The sequence below is a fragment of the Emys orbicularis genome, chromosome 8 (genome assembly GCF_028017835.1).
Source record: "Emys orbicularis isolate rEmyOrb1 chromosome 8, rEmyOrb1.hap1, whole genome shotgun sequence".
Taxonomy (NCBI): domain Eukaryota; kingdom Metazoa; phylum Chordata; order Testudines; family Emydidae; genus Emys; species Emys orbicularis.
The window spans coordinates 78,554,524-78,574,596 of NC_088690.1; the positions used below are offsets into that span (position 1 = coordinate 78,554,524).

The 20,073-nt window shown below is 38.9% G+C and overlaps 1 protein-coding gene across 1 annotated transcript in view; it reads right to left on the bottom strand.

Annotated features, from left to right (window-relative positions):
- Positions 1-19,185, bottom strand: part of MATR3 (matrin 3) — a 46,696-nt gene extending 27,511 nt beyond the window's left edge. The window contains exons 1-2 of the mRNA XM_065408910.1: positions 19,128-19,185; positions 3,117-4,181 (exon numbers count right to left, since the gene is read on the bottom strand). Coding sequence (XP_065264982.1) covers positions 3,117-4,019 — 903 coding nt within the window. The 5' untranslated portion in view covers positions 4,020-4,181; positions 19,128-19,185. The remainder of the gene's footprint in view (positions 1-3,116; positions 4,182-19,127) is intronic.
- Between the last annotated feature and the right edge of the window lie 888 nt (positions 19,186-20,073).

Below are 20,073 nucleotides of genomic sequence, written 5' to 3' on the forward strand. Positions count from 1 at the left end.
CCAAACATTCATTACTTAAAAATAGAAGGAGGCCAAATTTAGGAAAGGAAGATCATTTTAAGCTTTTAAAAGGTGGTGCAAACAGATTTAAGTCATTTAATACAAACAGGCACCCCCTCAACAATAGGAAAATGTTAACTTTAGAGTTTACAATGCACTTTTAATTTGCAAAGTTTCCAAGGCTGGCTCAGCTAGAAGTAAATGTGTATTTGAAGGTTGCTTACAAGTTTATTTTTTAAAAGTGACAAACAAATATCCTCTGTGTACTCTGGCTGGGATTTTCACATATAAAGGAGTTGGGCACCCAACTCCATACTGAATTTCAAATTCAGGTTCTTTTGAAAACCCAGCCTATACATATATTTACAATTTAATTTTTCAAGTGAAGATTTTTTTTTTAAACTAAGGTGACGTTAGCTTGCTTAGTTAGCTTTTTGTTTAATAGTTTTACCACATTCTATTAAAAGAGTTCTAGACTCCTTAAAATATTACTCAGGTTGCTTCAGGTTCAAAGTTTCCCAATTCTGAATTTTCAGGGCATATTTATACATAGACATTGATCTAGGTAGGTGTCTGAAATTAAACTCTTAAATAGGTTTTGCTCTATTTTCAAAAGTTTTAAGTACCCTCAGCTCCCACTGAAGTCAACAGCAGCTGAAGGTGCTCATGACTTTAGGGGGAAAAAAATCAAGCCAAACTTATTTAGGAGCCTAACCTTAGACATTTATTTATTAGAGTCTTGGCTATTACTTTTAGAAACCCATGTCTCTTGAATGTTTTACTTTCAAGTTAACCTACTCATGCTGTTCCCTCTATCACAATGGTTCTGTTTTATTTTACGGGGAGGGCAGGGAGGTAACATTTGCCTAAATACTGTTCTGTGATGTAGGGGGTCAAAATTGATAAAATGCCTAATCAGACAATTTGGGCAGTATTTCTTTTCACAAGTAGATGTTAGAACAAGCTGTCAGTCATCAATGAAGATTTATACACAAAGTTAAAGGAACAACTAGTAACATATGTAGAAAAGGAGCGCAACTTCTTATATTTGTGAAGTCAAGTTTTTCCCTTTGGCAGACTTTGATAAAACACACAGTCCCTTCTCTATCCTCCTGATACTATTTTATTTTAGAGGAAAGAGAAGATATTGTAGTAATAAGCTAGAGTTGTCCCAGCTCACAGAAGCATATTCCAATCTGCTTCCCCTAGAATTGGATTCAGATCTTAGTGTTTTACCTGTGACTCAGAATCAGAAATACCATAACGTAAGGAATATCTAACAAAACTGGAGAAAATATGGTACCCATATAATTGCAGGAAAATACTTCCTTCTTGCAGTGGTGTTATTTATGGATAAGAAAGCAGACCCCAGGATTTGGATCCTGGCAAAATAGAGGAACCGATTTCCAAAATATTTTATATGATGTATTGGAAGTTTAAGCCTGCACATGGATTATGTTACTAACTTGATCTTAAACGATTTAAAGTGAGCTGGAGAATGTTTGTAAATTTAAAGTGTTTTCAATACACTGTCAAAGGGGGAAAATATTTTTTCATATTCTAAAAAAGCTTCCTTTCACAATTGGCTTCTTTTATGCCAAGTTTCTGTACAAAACAAAGCAAGCAGAATAGAGTAAGCGAAAGTGCTGAAAAGAACCTTTATAACAGGAGATACCATTATAAAGTATCTCAAGATGTTAACATTTAACTTCTGTAACCAAATAAAATATTTTTCATATAATATGGGTTTGTTGTTTATTGTTTGTATCAGTTACAAAAATAAACTTCAAATAAAGGAAAAAACTGATTGGAGTTACCTGAAGTAATAATTCATAAACCTGTATTTGCTTTGTCAAGTTAGTAAATACAACGTAACAGCTAAATTCTCAAGTTATATGGACACTTGGGGTTTCTTAATTTTAGTTGTTTTACACAAAATATTACTTTAAAATGTTTTCAAGAGTAGGTAATACTTCCAGACGTTACTGTAAAGAAAAAGTTAGTAACAATATCACCACATTAAATCAATTTTAAGGCAAATGTATGTATTCTTAACTTGAATAATTTTCCCCAAAGCCTTCAAATGAAAAATAATATAACTGATTTTGACCAGAGGGGCATTAAAAGCCAATTTCAAAATTCAGCTGCCTAGTATATTGAAAATCAGCAAGAATGAATAAAACCAAAAAGCTGAAAGTAAGAGGGCTCTGAAATAATATCTGAGCAAATAAGCCAGTTTGAGTAAATTGTCACTTTGTCAGAGACTTGAACTATAATTATGAATAATTTAAGAGGGAAGTCTGATCAAAAATAAATATACCAGAAGATCCACTCTATTTGCAAGTCAAGTAAAAGAACGCTACCAGGAACACAGAGCAGGATACTGCAGCAGCAGACTGATTTTTTTCTGAGCTTCTAAAGGGACAGATGCAACATGTGACAATAAAAAGTGAGTCTGAAGTGTGCCTAAGAAAGTTGTGAAAAAAGGAGAAAAAATGACGACAAATTTCAGCCATAGTATGAGATAGAGTGTTAAAGTGAAATTAAAAAGGCAAGAATGAGCTAATCTAAAATGTGAATTATACTCCTGCAAATAAGTTTCAGGGCTCTACATTAACTCTTTCCCTTTGGCCATGGACAAGGAAAAAAGCAGTATTGTGCAAGAATGTATCTTAACTACATATATATCAGCAATCAAGACAGATGTGGAGGAGAGCTGAATCTAGCTTCCTGAATAGCACAATAGATACACTGCAAAAAAATAAATAAATAAAAATAAAAACCAAACAAAAACAAAAACACCAAAAAAACTGCTTAAATGCCAGATGTTTGTGGTTAAGAGAACATGTAGGATGTAAAATATAAATAAGATATCCCAGCAGATGATAGCTGTTTGGTCTGAAGTTAAGCAATCTGGGCAAATAGAATATTAATGTAAAGCCCTGGTTTAAAGTGTTCATTAACAATTACTTTGTAAATAAACAAAGTGCCTTTTTCACTCTCAAATTTTCAGATTTTAAAAGTAATTAGGCTATAGAAATAGTCAAAGAAATAGGTAAAAACAGAATAGATACTACAATGTAAAGGAAAATAGAAGCATCTGATGCATAACTCACCTTATTAGAATGAACTGGCATATCACATATAGAGCACAGATGGGGATAACCCTTCGGTAAGAATCCATGGAAGTCTTCAATATTGCTATTTGGAGGAGCACCTCTCTTTTTCTCAAAAAGAGATCTCTCAGGACCAGGACCACGACCCATTCTGTCATACTCACTTTCATATTTATGATAGTTATGCGAAGTCTCACCATAAAAAGAGTCATCCCTACACCTTTCTCCATCTCTTAATCTGTCATCTTCATAATCCATTCTGTCATAATAACCAGATTCTTGAGAACGACTTCCATGGTCATAGTCAACCACTGGGTTGAGACTAGGACCACGATCATCAAAACTATCTCTTCTAAAGTGCCTTTTTTCTTCCCAATCATCCCTAGGTACTCTGTATGGTGGCTCCCGTGTAGATGATCTGCCATCTCTACCATAACTCAATGAAGGACCTTCTTCAGCTCTCCTCCTTTTAAGTTGTAGAAGGATTTGAGGCAAGTTTTCAGGAGTAATCTTGTCCTCGGGATAGCGACTCAGTTCATCTAAGTCTCTAGCAGACAGACCAAAGCTGGCCAAAATATTAGTGGCCTGGTCTGCATCTCCACGGTGTTGAGAAGACAAAGGGAGTGGACCTCTACTTCCAATGTTAAAAATAGATTGTAAATTATGGGAAGAGGTACTAGCAGAAGACAGTGCACTATGAGATCCTTGTTGGTTCAATGAAGAACTCATTCCAAGATTCATTAAGCTAGCAAGGCGTGCAGTACCCTGGTTCATCCTTCCAAGAGATGCTGGCATACTTAAAGACTGGGTAGCAGCAGCAAGAAGGCCTATTCCTGCAGATAGGTCACGCCCATGACCTTGTGAATCCCTACTTAGAGATGACTGCTGGAATGACTTGGACATTGTAGAACTATAGCTTGTCTACTTTATGGATCAAAATTTTAAAGATGGCTGAAAAGAAAGCTCACACTAGAAAGGTAAACTTCACTTCAAAATCGTAACGCCAAGAAAAAAGGATCAATAATGACTGTAGATCTTCTTCAAGCTGAGAAACACCAGACAATTCTGTAGAAAAACAAGCAGTTTTAGTCATAAATCCCTTTAAACAGATGCAGTTTTAAACTTATGCATCATGTTGATCTAAAAAACATTTAAGATCTCAATCTTACAAGGCTTTTATTACATAGCTTAAACAGATTTGAGATGTACTCAGAACCTACATATATTACTTGATAAAAATACAGTAGTTTTTCCTCCTATACAAACTAGTCTTCTCCTACAAAAAATGAGTCATACTGAAGATAAGTGAATTTCAGAAGCTTTAGATGTTAGAAAGCATCTCAAGTTTACTAGCACACAAGCCTTGATCCTTAATGGTTTTGTATACACCCTACATTACTATGCTAAGTTCCAGAAGACCACAAAAAACACAAAGCCATGGAAACCAAGATGAATTTGGTATATACACATTTAGAAATGAAAACTATACCACTATAGAAAAGGACGAAAGGGAAGTTATAAGTAACTGAAGTTTGGGCAACAAGTGTCTACTATAAGATCTAGTAAATAAGACCAAACATAATATTCAACCTTTATGCAGTCAAATCAAATTACTGAAGTGAAGACAGATGTGAACAAGAAAAATAAGTTTTAATTTGGTAGAAAGTAAATAAGACCTCGTGCTCAAATTGCAGTTATATGGTTAATACCACATATGAAATGAATCTATTCACTGTACCACAGCCATAACACATCAGCCTGTGCTATCAGATCTCAAGCTAAGTAAGGCCAGGTTTGGTCAGTACTTGGATGGGAGGCGTCCAAGGAAAACCCTATTGCTGCAGGAAGAGGCACTGGTAAATCACAAGATGGTGCTATTCTTCCCGCCCCCAATCCCCATCAGTTCTGAACCAACACACTGTTAGGAAACACTGATGATACTGCTGTCTTTTGGATGGGACTTAAAATTGAGATCATGACCACGATGGTTGTTAAAGGTCCCTCAGCATTTTTCACAAGAGATGAATATTATCTGGAATTTACCTAGGATACTAGAACAGAGTAATATATTCTTCCTAATTACATTTCTTCTGCAGCTTCAATTGGATATGGTATTCTTCACTTCCTACACTGTTTTGTAGGGTTTCTGTACACTTTTTGACAGCTGTTTTATTCCAATGCAGAGATGCTGTATTTCAAAGGGATTTCATTTTTGTGGAGAGGTGAGGTAGTGTATTTCCCCTCATATTTATACCTCCTACAGACTGGTGGCATGCGCAGTCTAAGCAGTCCAATTCCCCATATGAATGCCCTTCTCTGGTAGCAGAGGACGACTGCATTTGGGTCCTGGAAAGAATACACTCTTTGAATTCCTGCAGGGCCACTCAGCCCCCCTGCATGGCCACTCACCCATAAAAACATAATGGCCTTGCAACAGAGAAAAGAATATAAATCATACAGCCCCAAATCATGCACCCTTCTGTCAGAGAAGGGACATTTTGGGGGTGAGACAAGGAAATAAAAGCGGGGGTCTTCCTCTGAAGAGATGAATAGTGGAGAAGCTCTATGGCACACACCAGGGACTTAGCCTTGCAGAGTTTCACGTTCCCAATACTAGGAGAATTCAAAAGTACAAGCAGGGGTTTACAAGTGTGTGATCCTCACAACTGCATACTGAATTTAAATCCATTTTTCAGTGGTGACTAAAGTAAAATATTTTTTCACCAATATTTTTAAGTCTAAAGCATTTTGGTATCCTCTGCGGTGAAAGATGCTATATATGTCATATGTATCAATGCTTTACCAAATATTTATGACTTATATCAGAGATGTAGGGAATCCTATAATACATGTGAGTAATACACAAAGCTAACAGAAAGGACTACCGTCAATGCATCCAATGTTATGAGTATACATTTGCTTTACCTATGGTTAAAAAAAATCTGCAGCCTTTTGCAGTCAATTGACATAAGTTTCATTGTATAAATTTCAGGCGGGATCTATAAGATTAAGCAGCATGGAAAAAACTTATTTAGAAAGAGCAAATGATGTGAAGAGGTAGAAGGATATTCCAGACATCAGTAGCTGCACAATAAATTACTCAGTGGCAAGGATGTAGAGAGGGACAGAGAAGGCAGGTGGCTAGGAGAGATGGCGAGATCCAAGACCCAAGCTGAACATGTTCCAGGAGTCTCTTTATAAAAAAGGGACATTTTTGGACTGTATTGTAAAATGAAGAGCCAATTAAATGTTAAAGTATCAGAGAAATATGTTCAGACTTGCTCATATTCAAGATAAAGTTGGTAGCAGCATTCTCTAATAGTTCACACTACCTTCAAAGTACTTCACAAACTACTTTACAAAGTAAAATTTACTTCATTTTATATACATCTACATTAACTTAAATCCTTAAAGTACAGTTCAAGTATACATTTGTAGCATGGGACAGAATTTGTTTTTTTAAAAGTGCCGTTCTTAAGGTCTATCAAGGAACTTTGCAAAACAGTGAGTTAGAAACTGGTAACAAAGGTTGAGCAATACAGCCATATGCCCAGCAATAGCTTGATGCACATAGCTTTGGACATCAGAACCTGCTTAAACTAGAAGTTGAACAGGACACCAAAGTTATCTACAGTACTATTCAAAAAGCAATATTTCCCTCAAAAGCAGATCCACCACTAATCTTCCTGCCATACTTCTTGATTGTTAGTTCACTATCATAGCTTTGGTCAGAATACCATTGAACAAAATCAAGATTATTTGAGTAGTAGCACCTCATACAGAGTTCTGCTGCAGAGAGAAACTGAGTTTCACTCTGTAGCCTGGTTCTACATATGAATTGTTTCTGCAGAGTGTTACTGCAAGGATGCTGCAGATCTGCAAAGAGGAAAAGAGAAAGCCAGAAAAACAGAAATGAAGACTACAAACACAGAACAGACATAGCAGGGAGAGAAACTCAGGAGAGGATGAAGGAAGACAATTATGTGGGAAACCACTGCTGACAGAATAGTGGGTCTTTTAGTAGTTTGTGTACTATACTATAAATCTGTTTATCCTTGTTAACTGTCAAGAAGTAGAATATAGAGGGAAATTATGTGTCTGGGTGGATGTCTCTAAATATTTCCTTATATCATTGGCATCTGATGATTGCCACCAGTCTTTTGTTTGTAAATTAAGATCAAAAGTGGGAAGGGGACAGAAAGAAAGAAATAAGAGCCACTAATTTCATAGCCAAAGGATGTTTAATTTCCACATGGTCAAGTTTAACATCTCATTCAAAAGACAGCATTTCTAACATTGCAGGCCCTTGAAGGACTACAGTACAGTGTCTATACCAGGTATTGACAAGTCCTGATGAACCTGTACTCCAAGATCTTCTGACTTCAAAGTGAGTGTGCCATCAACTGAGCCACACTAACAAGATGACCATGACTGATCAAAGCAGTGGAAGGAATTGAGGTTTGATTTAGCTCAGTTCAGAGTGTAGTGCTATGAAAGTGCTGTTCCCAGTATAGTTAAAATTGTAACAGATGTGTTTTGGAATCTAAATTTATAATTATAAATATGTATAGTCAGAAAATGGATATCAAACTGAGAGTTTATAGTAAAACCTATTTCAACGTTCTATCATTTTTAAAGTCGAAGTGATACCAACTACAGATAAACATGAACAATGTCAAACAATCTTTAGAAACAAGTTGTGCAAGAAAGTTCTCCAAAATAAATCTAATTAAAGGTTGACAAAATGCAAAAAAGAAAAATTGGAACCATACTGAATGTGTAGCTGCCATATACACAGGCAGATTAATGCTGATTTTCAAACAGTACTGGGTTTTTGTTCTATTTTAATATAGAAACAGTATTCATACTCTGTTTCTACACATTTAGAAGTCTGACAGCTATATTGTGCCATTCATTTCAGTGGAAATTCCCCATGAAAATCAATAAGAGTTCTACTTTAGCAAATGGATAGCACTACATAAGTCTAAGTTCTAAGGATGCATTAATCTTCGGCCATACAAACCTTATCAGCATCTTTAAAGGTATACTTAGGTTGAAAGTGTTTTAAAATAAATAATTTCCTTACCTGTGTAAATACCTTGGGTTATTAAAATAAAGTTTTACAAATCTAAATGACATTTCATAGTTCGTGCTGTTTTACTATTTGTATTTCTCAGTTTGGACAATGAAAATCAAACAATTTCACTTTTGTTTCTAGTCAGTTTCACTTTCTGGTTTTCCTGCAGCAGTATAGTACTGTAAACACTTGTAGGGAAGGGGTTAAATAAAAATACCAATACTGAAATAAAAATATGAGAACATGTTTAATAACATTTTAGGGGTTTTAAAAAAAAATTTCACCTAAATTACCTGACGAATGCTTCCTTTAAAGAGATTCTAACAAGAGTTAAAGCCAAAACTGTAACCTAGCTTAATGTTTTCATGTTTGACATGCTAATTCAAAGTCTAATGTGTTAAACTACGTGTACATTTTCTCCTTAAAAATTAGAGCTACTAAATACACACACCACTTCCATTAAGGAATATTATAACCCTAAGTCTTTAAGGATTGATACACATGTTATGGCACAAATGTTTATGTAACCTACATATGTCACCAAAAACCATTTAATAAAGGCTTCAAATTACAAAAGGGTATAAAGCCTCTGAAGTTCGTTTGCACACTCTTGAAAATAGTTCTTAAGTTTAATAAAAACCCTAGTCTCTAGGTGAAACTCTGTACCAAATTTCAGACAGCAATAAAACACAAACATGAGCATATAAAAGATTTTAATGAAAGTGTTGACTAATTTGACTCTAATAGTACTAATATGCAACACCAAAATAAACTGACACTAAATACTGTACACATTTTGAAAATTAGACAAAAGCGTCCATGTCTATCTTTTATGTTCCACATCCATGTTGCCTCACCTTGTGAAGTGAGTGGACAAGAATAAATCCACACAGGTTTATTTCAGCTGTTTACTAAACCATTTATTCTAGCCACAATTTACTTGCTCCATTTCCAATATGAACAAAAGTCATAACTGTATCTCCAATGCAATTTTTGTACTTCTATGTTCTTTGTTCAAACGCTGTTTTACTAGTCACAGCAATAATCCATGAACTACAGACATATGCACATTCTTCTTCCTACATTTGTTTCCAGCAACAGAATACCACTGTTAAAAGTTGTTCTGTGTAAGGAAACTGGCTCTTCCTATGGAAGACTGAAAGAATAGGCTGTGGACTTAAAAAGGACTCCAACTTAATTAAAAAAAAAAAAAACTTTTAGTAACAGTTAACACTACAGTTTCTGTAACAAGGATTAAAGGAAACATAGGAAAATGTGATAAAGTCACAAAAACAGGCAGGAGAATTAGGAGCAGATGAAGTACAAAAAAATAACTGGTTTGCATGTTAAAAAGCTTTGCAAGTCCTCTTCTCAAATGCTAATTTTAGCGCATATATTTTCTCTCTCTCTCTCTCTCTACACACACACACACACATTATATATATATATATATATATATATATACATACACATACATATATATATATATATACATACATACATACACACACACACGCACACCAAATATAATTAACAGAACTTATTGTAATATAAAGCCAGATCCTACAATCCTTAAAAAGTTATCTATAATGGAGGTGTAATTTCTCTTAATAGGAGGCAGGTTTCACTTCTGCAGGGAGCCAAAAATCTGCTGTGTGGGTGTTTAGGATTGTAAACAGATGCAATAGACTGAAGTTTGTTCAGTTTGAAAGTTACCTATTCTAACTTATGAATGATCAATACAGTTCTTAATACATTTACAACAATCTCTATTTTTTCTTTAGTTTAAGCAGAGCACATTATAATTAATTTCAACTAAACTAAGCTGACTTTTTGTAATTGTTGTCCAATCTTTCATTCTAAAGGGTATGGCTTGAAAAATAAACCCAGTACCTAGAAGCCTGAGGATTAAGTTTGCCATATTTAAATTGCATTAGTTTAAATCAATCCAATCACTGATTTTAATCTTGTTTTGCATTTATAATTTATAATTTTCTAAGGAAAGGTTGAGTTTCATTCATTGGTAACCATTAAAACATGTTGTTGCACTTGTTTAGTTTGCAAATCTAAAGCCTTTACACTAAATTTGGTATGGTTTGCTAAACAGGAGGGATACATAGAATCATAGAATATCAGGGTTGGAAGGGACCTCAAGAGGTCATCTAGTCCAACCCCCTGCTCAAAGCAGGACCAATTCCCAACTAAATCATCCCAGCCAGGGCTTTGTCAAGCCGGGCCTTAAAAACCTCCAAGGAAGGAGACTCCACCACCTCCCTAGGTAACGCATTCCAGTGCTTCACCACCCTCCTAGTGAAATAGTGTTTCCTAATATCCGACCTGGACCTCCCCCACTGCAACTTGAGACCATTGCTCCTTGTTCTGTCATCTGCCACCACTGAGAACAGCCGAGCTCCATCCTCTTTGGAACCCCCCCTCAGGTAGTTGAAAGCAGCTATCAAATCCCCCCTCATTCTTCTCTTCTGGAGACTAAACAATCCCAGTTCCCTCAGCCTCTCCTCATAAGTCATGTGCTCCAGACCCCTAATCATTTTTGTTGCCCTCCGCTGGACTCTTTCCAATTTTTCCACATCCTTCTTGTAGTGTGGGGCCCAAAACTGGACACAGTATTCCAGATGAGGCCTCACCAATGTCGAATAAAGGGGAACGATCACGTTCCTCGATCTGCTGGCAATGCCCCTACTTATACAGCCCAAAATGCCGTTAGCCTTCTTGGCAACAAGAGCACACTGTTGACTCATATCCAGCTTCTCGTCCACTGTGACCCCTAGGACGAGAAGCTGGATATATCAATACAAATGTATGGTTAAGCTATACCATTGCTTAAATAAATTTGTTTATATTCTTAATTTTTACATTTTGAATATGTCACAAAATGATGAAAGATGCATTTCTTATTTATAGATTATTACTTTACTTGAGATTGCATAAAGCTGCATGTGGATGAAAAGCAGAAATTAAAAGTGCACAAAACAGCATTTTAAAATTGTTTATTCGTTTAATAAATCTACTTCAATTGTGCTGGAAACAAGAAGAAAATTTATCAAAACATGTTTCGCATTTAAAACTGATTTATTAAACCAAAGGGAGAATATTCCCTTTGGTTTAATAGTGAATTGAACGGATTGTTTCTGGTCACCAAACCCTTCCATTGTAGAACTAGCAGAATTCAGCCTCTCTTACCTTGTTTTTACTGAGATTGGAAGAGGAAAATAAGCTTTCCTACTTTTTCAACTCACAACCGATTTCTCAACTCTGAACTAATAATTGAACAGAACTACTTGAATAAATTAAAAAAATACTCCGTATCTGCAGAAGTGGCTACTTCTGTCAAAACACAGTATAACACTTCAACCACTTCAGTTGTTTTACTTTAACACTTCAGTGCCAGATATATACTGCTTAATTTTATTTAATTTAAATTATTTTAACAGATCATAGTAAGTTTAGGTCTTAACATAGGTTGCCAATTTCAAAACTTTTTAAAATTAATTTTAATAAAAATAGTTTAAATAGAAAATTGATTTTAATGTATCTATTTTTATCCATTCTGTCTCCACAGACACAACAGGTTGCAGGATCAGAGCCATAGCTTGAGACCTGGAAACGCTACATAGCAGATAACTGCATCAGAAAACAGCGTCTCAATTGTTGTAAAAGAAGTTCTATTGTTTACTTTATCACAAAAAAAAAAATAAGTTATGTCAAATCAATGTTAAAAAATAAACTTTAGCTTAAAGTTAAGGAAGTTTCAAGACAGCATGGATGTGGAGACAAAACTGCTCTTTGTCCAAAAATAAGATGCCTGCTTCCTATGTAACATTTAGTTTTTTTTAAATCGAGGCATACATTTTTGTTGTACTGAAGTATGCAAACGAGGGGACAACCAGAAAATCATTATTTACCCCTTTTTTTGTAAACAAAGGCTTTACTAAAAACAAAACAGCAATCCTAGAAAAAAAAAAGATTTTAAAAAATGAAGAGGCTGAGCTAAAGAAAAAGAAACGGGCACAAGAATTATTTTTAAAAGTTGAAAATAGGGAAATACAGGTAAGAGATATTATTTAAAATGTAACCGAGTCAGATTCATCGTATGAACAAGTGAGCCTATGCAACCACATTACCGTATCAGTGCTATCCTTGTGCCTCTCCCCTTTTTCAATCCTGTCTGTTAAATCCAATCCGTATAGAACCATAGAAATACAGGACCCCTCCAGCTCTAGAGAGGTCATCTAGCCCACTGAGGCAGGACCCCAAAAGATGTTTGTCCAAACTATTCTTAAAATACTGCCATGATAGGGATTCCACAACCTCCACTACTTAACTGTCTAGTTAGAAAGTTTTTCCTAAAACACCTAACCCAAATCTCCCTTGCTGCAGATTAAGCCAATTACTACTACTCCTATCCTCAATGGACATGGAGAACAATTGATCACCATCCTTTTTACACAGCCTTTCATATGTTTGAAGACTTACCAGGTTCACTCTCCTATCCCCCAACCATCTTTTCTCAAGACTAAACACACCGAGTTTTTTAAAATTTTCCTCATAATTGATGAAAGTTTTAGGAAACCTCATTTTTGTTGCTCTCCAATTTGTCCACATCATTCCTGAAGCATGGCACCCTGAACTAGAAACAATATTCCAGCTAAGGCAGTGGTTCCCAAACTGGGGTTCGTGAAATGTTACAGGGGGTTCTCGGGGAAAAATTCCCTAACGGAGGAGAGAGCTGTCCCTAGGAACCCCGAGCAGCAGGGGGCCAGCAGCCTGGAGTCCCTGGACTGCCAAGCATATCTATCACACTGAGGAGATTTAAACTTCAAGACTACTTATAAGAAATGGAAAGGGAGGTGGATATTTTTTGCTGTTTTTAAAATTAAATAGGCAGCTAGTATTGTTTTTAAAATTATGAAGAACAAGTATAAGCTTTGTTGTAACGTGCGTTGTTTGCCTGGACTGCTCAAGACCTGAACGCTTGTGTAGAAGGAACTCTGAGTTGGCTTCTTAAATACCTTCATGCTGTTTCACATCTGATAGTCCTTGATAAAACAAGGGACCTCAGGAGGTCATCTAGTCCAACCCCCTGCTCAAAGCAGGACCAATCCCCAACTAAATCATCCCAGCCAGGGCTTTGTCAAGCCGGGCCTTAAAAACCCTTAACAAAGAAGATTCCACCACCTCCCTAGGAAACCCATTCCAGAGCTTCACCACCACCCTCCTAGTGAAAATTTCCCCCCCTAATATCCAATCTAAACCTCCCACACTGCAATCTGAGACCATTACTCCTTGTTCTGTCATCTGGTACCACTGAGAACAGTCTAGATCCATCCTCTTTGGAACCCCCTTTCAGGTAGTTGAAAGCAGCTATCAAATCCCCCTTCATTCTTCTCTTCTGCAGACTAAATAATCCCGGTTCCCTCAGCCTCTCCTCATAAATCATGTGCTCCAGCCCCCTAATCATTTTTGTTGCCCTGCACTGGACTCTTTCCAATTTTTCCACAACCTTCTTGTAGTGTGGGGCCCAAAACTGGACACAGTACTCCAGATGAGGCCTCACCAATGCCGAACAGAGGGGAATGATCACGTCCCTCGATCTGCTGGCAATGCTCCTACTTATACAGCCCAAAATGCCATTAGGCTTCTTGGCAACAAGGGTAGGAACCTTGCCTTATAAGAGGCTTATTCAAAGTGATACAGGCTACAAAAGTGAGATCTTGGAAGAAAGTTGCCATTTTCATAATGTAATAAAAATACTGTAATGATAAATAATAATGTGTAATAAGCATGTTATAAAAACGAAATTTATATTTCCAAGATCACTGCTTTTATAATTTATACTCAGGTAAAGGAGAAAATCCCTGAACATATTCATTTTTAGGAGGGGGTTTGTGAGACTTGACATTTTAGTGAAGGGGTTCACAGGCTGTTAAAGTTTGGGAACCACTGAGCTAAGGCCTCACCAGTGCTGAGTAGAGCAGGACATTACCTCCCATGTGTCACATATGACACTTCTGTTAATACACTCCAGAATTATATTAGCCACTCTCACAATTGCATCACTCTGTTAGCTGACATTCAATTTGTGATCCATTATAACCCCCAGATTCTTTTCTGCAGTACTACTCCCTAGCCAGTTATTCCCCATTTTGGATCTCCGCATGTGCTTTTTCCTTCCTAAATGTAGTACTTTGCACTTGTCTTTATTGAATTTCATCTTGTGGATTACAGAACAATTCTCCAATTTATCAAAGTTCCTCCCAGCTTGGTGTCACCTGTAAATTTTATAAGTATACTCTCCACTCCATTATCCAAGTCATTAATGAAAACATTGAATAGTACCTGACCCAGCATAGACCCTTGCGGGACCCCACTACAGTCTGATAGCAAACCATGGTAACTACTCAGAGTATGTGTTTTCAGAGTTATAATAACTTATAGTAATTTCATCTAGGTCACGGTCTAATAAGCAAACTAGGGAGATATCATGTAGGACAGTGTCAAAAGCCATACTAAAAATAAAGATATGTCTATTGCTTCCCCCTTATTCACTAGGCCAGTGACCCTGTCAAAAAAGGAAATAAGATTGGTTTGGCATAATTTGTTCTTGACAAATCCATGTTGGCTATTATTTATTATCCTCTAGGTGCTTACAAGTGTACCTTATGATGAATTTCATCAGGCCCTGCCAACTTGAATACATCTAACATCTAAATATTCTTTAGTCTGTTCTTTCCCTTTTCTAGAATGTGTTCCTTCCCCCTTGCTGTTAATATTAATTTACGGCTTGTCTTAAACAAAAGGCCCTGACCCTGCAATGAGATACATTCAAGCAAATTTCTGCACTCAAGGGGAGCCTAACATGAGACTCCGCTCAGGAGTGTGAGTCAGCTTGTGCATGTGCCATTGCAGGATGGGGACCTTAGGTTTTAAGCTCACTGTAACAGAGACCATTATTACTATGTGCTTATACAGCACTTTGCCACAATGAGGTCCTAATCTTGATTAGGGTCTCTACACACTACAGTTATACAAAGAATTTATAACAAGAATTTTGAAAGTGAGATGGAAGATTTTAAACAAGTAAATAACAGTTGTTGTTATTTAAAAACAATACCTAGACCATACAATATCACAGGGGTTTTCAAATTGGGTGTTGTGAACCCGCAGGGCGTCGTGAGGTTATTATGTGGGGGGTCACAAGCTGTCAGCCTCCATACCAAACCCCACTTTGCCTCCAGCATTTATAATCATGTTAAATGTAAAAAAAATTGGTTTTAATTTATAAGGGGTGGTCACACTCAGAGGCTTGCTGTGTGAAAGGGGTCACCAATACAAAAGTTTGAGAACCACTGAATCAGAAAGAGAGTCACCCATAGATGGAGCAAGTCACAAGTAGCAGTATAATACAGACATCCCAACCCAACGTCTCTTGCACACCAGGATATAGAAGCTAAGCAAAAACTGCATACCTACAGATAGTTCTGTAATTAGACCAAAATATTTTCTTTCCTGATGAGATCAAAATGCTGTTTGTGAACTTGCTGGCACATATTTTACTTGCAGAGAAGACAACTTGATGGGTCATTCAAGTTTTACTGCTGAAACCAAAAACCTCTTTATTTAAATTAAGATGACAGCATAATACATGTGCGAAAACTGAGAAAGCACAGAAATACTATGAAGCATTTATACTTATCTCTAAGAATTATTTATTTCTGGCCATGTGCTGATCAGAGGACTAATCAAGAAGTCAACTATCATAGAGGCAAGCAGCACAGGAATAGATACATAAAGACTACATGGAGATCAATTCCTTATGAATTTGGTTGCAGCAGTCTCTCTTCCCACATCAGTGGCAGATCTAACCAAAGCTCTATTAGATGGGACCTTACCCAGTCCCCATCTTTCTCCTTTACATCATCTCAATAGCACTTTTTATTTGTATGAAAACAGCAAGGGAGGAAATCTATCAGTTCCTGATTTTCTCCTGTTAATGAATTTTTAGAAGTGAGTTCAGCATGATTCCCTAATTCATTCTGGGGTATTTGAAAGTTCATCCTGTTTTTTATGATGCAGATATTCCTGATAAAACTAGGGAATAGAAAAAGTTATAGGCAGGATCTGTTTAGTAAGTACTTACTCTTGCAACATTTAGTCTTGGAATGCCTGTAGCATCCCAGTTATTTCCACATCACAACTAACTGAAAACTCTTCAAGTATTGAATACTCTGCAGATGAACTCTTCAAAAAATAAAGACCCTGTTATAAACAGAGTCCCTATTTAAAAGAGACCATACTGTAGTTTCAGAATTTGTTGTTCATACCTTCCCCTTCTGAAATATCCTATTATCACCTTATATAAAAAGTGTGGATATGTAGTCATGATTGAACAGATAGTTCAAAAGGTTCAACTCCCATTAGCCTATGTTGCAATTATTGAGTCAACATTTAGATACATGGTATCAGAGGGGTAGCCATCTTAGTCTGTATCCACAAAAACAACAAGGAGTCCGATGGCACCTTAACGACTAACAGATTTATTTGGGCATAAGCTTTTGTGGGTAAAAAAACACTTCTTGAGATGCATGGACATCATGGGTAAAAAAAAAAAAAAAAAACCCCACTTCTTCAGATGCATGCATCCATGCATCTGAAGTGGGTTTTTTACCCACAAAAGCTTATGCCCAAATAAATCTGTTAGTCTTTAAGGAGCCACCGGACTCCTCGTTGTTTAGATACATGGAGTATTATTCTAAAACTAGAGCAGACTTTAATAAATTATAAAAAAAAGTAACAAGAAAAAGATTAAGACTAGTATGTGTATTGCAATTTTCACATAGTACAATGTTTCAACATCTGGGAGACAGATTAATATTTTTCTTCTGATGCTTTTGTAAATAAAGGTAAGGTGCTCAGACACCAATGATGGGTAACCCTATTAAACAAAGAATACTAAGTCTCCTAGATGTGAGCTGCTTATCTCATTCTGGATGGGAAAACAAGACCCCTTATGTTCCCTGAACTTCATGAAACTCGAGAATTCTTTAAACCAAAGTATTTTTTTTAAATTTAAATATAGCTAAAGACCATTAAACAATAAGCTTTTACTACTTTCTGTATTTAGGGCACTATCAGGTAGTTCTAGCCCAAACTGTATGCTTTGTAAAGCAAATAAACATTAAAATGGGACATTCGACTTTTTTTTAAGTCATATTTCTGTCTGAGGATTTTTAACCTAAAGTTAAAAGTAATACGTATGTAGCTATAACTCAAAGCTTTTTAATATCTCTCTTTTTTTCTGTTTTATGCATTTAACAGCATTTTGTATGTGGTCACTTAGGCCCTGTGCATGAAGTTAAAACATGTGCATGTCTGCTAAATCAGGGCCCTAGTTGCCTATTTGTCTGGCTCTCTCTAGTGGCAACTTTTGTTCTAAAAAAGAAAATGCAACTGTAGAACCACAAAAAGGGGGGGGGGCACTGAGGGATATGTATAACACTTACGATAGTTTCAGCTCACTTTTTGAAGTTCACTACATTTCAAGTTAATGGTATTCTATTAAAAGAACGTTATTTATAATTTTTTAAGTGTAATTGAAAAGTTTTCTTTTTCTGAGCCCAGGAGGCAAAGATTTAAACATGCCTGTGCAGTACTTGCAGCACACAGATGGTTCAAATTCCATGAAAGTGAAACGAAGTAGAAAGATATGTTTTTAAAGTTGATATTTTCTCTCTGCCTTTGGCCAGGATAGACAGCACCATCTCCGGAAGTCCTCAGGAGCAACAGCCTTCAGAGATGCTATTAACAGAAGGCACATGTATTAATGTGCTGTTTAGCCTCAGAATGTGTGTTTATGAAGCAAGCTGCTCGCCCCACATATATGTGACCAAGAAGAACAAAAACTTCACCTGCGGCATGTGCACATCCACCTGAGGCCACAGTTTATATGCTTAAACACCAGCGCTCCTGAGTCACCAACCGGTCCCAGGATCTGAACACAGGCCAGGTACCTACAGCAACTAGAGGCAAGTTCACCACGTGGTACGGGGCTGGGTGATCCAAGCGTGGTGAAAGAGGCTAGAGAAGAGTGAGTGCACTGAACTGCAGCGGAAGGGGACCAGCAGGATGCTGCGTGTCTCAGAACCATAGTGAAGAATTATGTGGGGGGAGAGCAGGCAGCCCCTACAGCGGGCAGAAAACAGGAGCGAGGCACGCACTCACTCATATGGGGTCATCAGAGTCAGGGAGTTCGCACAGTACAGCAGGGTCTGTGCCTGGGGACGGGCGAAGGGGAGGTTCACGGTGCAATGCGATCGGGGCCAGGCAGAGCGTGCCTAGTATGGTATGCGGTAGGGAGGCCCCGCGAGATGATCCATGCTCAGGAACACGCAGTGCTGTACAGCGGAGGAGGCACTGTGACCGGCCCAGGGAAGCAACTAAGCACGGCATGGGCGAAAAGGAAGATAGGGCTCATTAAGGGGGAAGGGCAGGGCGCAGTACTCCAAGCCGGAGGGAGGGGGCGCGCGCCACAAGGCACGACAATGGAGGAAGCCAGGCCCGCACGAGCCAGGGCCGCAGCGCGGCGCAGGGGCGGCCTGCTGGGCAGCCCGGACGGGGGGCGCAGTACTGTTCCCCCAGCCGAAGTCTCCGCTTGGCTCTCGCACGCGCACTGCTGTCCCGAGGGGCCGGCTGAAGCCCCGCTTTTGTCACCATCAGGCCCCACACCACGGGGGACACGCACCCGCCCATAAGCTTCGGCCACTGAGCTTGTCACCGCCTCCCGTAGGGCCCGGCCTACCCGTTCCGGTTACCAATGGTCCAGGCCCCCGTCACTGCCCTCACGCTGTGGGAGAGGAGAAACAGCCAACACCAGCTCCTAACATGGCGGCGAAAGCGGATCCCAGCCCCGCGCCTACCTCAGGCCCGCGATAGTGTCTCCGTCCGCCGTCGCACCACCACCAACGGCTCCAGCGAGGGGGAGGTGGCTGTAGCCCGTGCGCGAGCCTCACACCTCTCGCGATACCCCCACAAACAAACACTTCTCACTGCGCTCTCGCGAGATAACTACTACCGCTCCGCGCGCGCTTACAGTGACGCGCGCGCGCACACTCGGTTACTTCTCCGAGATTTGGCGAATTCCCACCGTGTTGCTGCCTCTGAGATGTCGCGAGGCTACCTACCTGCGCCCGCAACCTGTTGCCGTCTCATCAAGATCTCGCGGGAGCCCTTATTCTCCCGCGCATACTGCCGCCACGCCACAGCTCTTGTTCTCTTGGAGAACTCTCGCGATAGCTAGTCGTTGCCTCTGCCCGCACGCGCTTTCTCTCTCGAGATCAGCGCGGAGGATGAATTCAATTAGGCGGGGGCGAGCTACGGCCCTGTGCCCAGCTCCTCCGCCCCCGCCTGCTCCCCTGACGTGTCCCCGACTGTCACCAGCACGGGCCTATGCCCAGCCTTCTGTCCCCCTCCCCCACCTGGTCCCCTCACAGGGCCCTGTCACCAGCCCAGGCCTGTGTCAAGCCCACCTCGCTCTCATCTCTGCCTGCTCACCTCATGGGCCTGTCACCAGCACAGGCCTGCACCCCCCCACACCCCCTTCATGGGCCCCTGACTATCACCAGCACTAGGCCTATGCCCAGCCTGCCCCCTGCATCTCAACCTACTCCCCTCACGGGCCCCTGCCCCACTCAGACTGCAACAAGGCCTTTGCCAGGAAGTTAGAACCAGTGATCTATCATACCAGGTGGTTTATTGACACAGACTGTGGACAAGAGGGCAGTGGGGAGTTCAGTAACGTCCTGACGTGCCTAGATTCGCCCTGCCCCAGCATATCGCAGCATGCCCCTGTAGCACCCAACGCAG